Raw genomic sequence first — 611 nt, forward strand, 5'->3', positions numbered from 1 at the left:
GCCATGCACGCCAGCGTCAAGAAGGCCCACAAGGTCGCCAAGGTGGCCAAGAAGCGCGCCTACCGCAAGGGCGCCAAGCAGACGGCGGCGTGCGATGGCACGCAGGTCAGTGTCCTCGGCGACGCCACGTACTGCGTCCAGGGCAGCGCGTGCTCGGGCTCGTCCAAGGCTGGTGTCTGCCCCTTGGCGAGTTCCGCGCCCATTGCCGACTGCGTACCGGGCATTGTGTCCTTTGATCCGTCGACGCAGACGTGCTCGCTGCCGGCCGACGCGACGTGCACGGACCTCGGCAACGGCGCCTTCGGCTGCGTACTTGAAGAGAAGACCCCTGCGCCGACGACCGCAAGCAACGAGACGGGCGATTTTGGGTGCGCGGATACGGAAGTGAGCGTTCTCGGGGACGCTACGTACTGCATCCAGGGCAACGCATGCTCGGGCTCGTCCAAGGCCGGCGCTTGCCCCTTGGCGCAGTCGACAGCCCATGCCGACTGCGTGCCCGGCATCCCGTCCTACGACCCGATCTCGAAGACGTGCACGCTCACCGACGACACCGAGTGCTCGGACCTCGGCAATGGTGCTTTTGGGTGCGTTCCAGTTGCTCTGCCGACTCT

General features: G+C 66.4%; 1 protein-coding gene across 1 annotated transcript in view; it reads left to right on the forward strand.

Moving 5' to 3' along the window:
• Positions 1-3: 3 nt before the first annotated feature.
• SDRG_03865 (hypothetical protein) overlaps positions 4-611 on the forward strand; it is a gene marked incomplete at its 5' end in the record, with an annotated part of 1,627 nt that continues 1,019 nt past the window's right edge. Inside the window, one exon of the mRNA XM_008609509.1 lies at positions 4-588. Within this exon, the coding sequence (XP_008607731.1) occupies positions 4-588 (585 nt within the window). The remainder of the gene's footprint in view (positions 589-611) is intronic.

This window comes from Saprolegnia diclina (genome assembly GCF_000281045.1).
Source record: "Saprolegnia diclina VS20 unplaced genomic scaffold supercont1.9, whole genome shotgun sequence".
Taxonomy (NCBI): Eukaryota; Oomycota; class Saprolegniomycetes; order Saprolegniales; family Saprolegniaceae; genus Saprolegnia; species Saprolegnia diclina.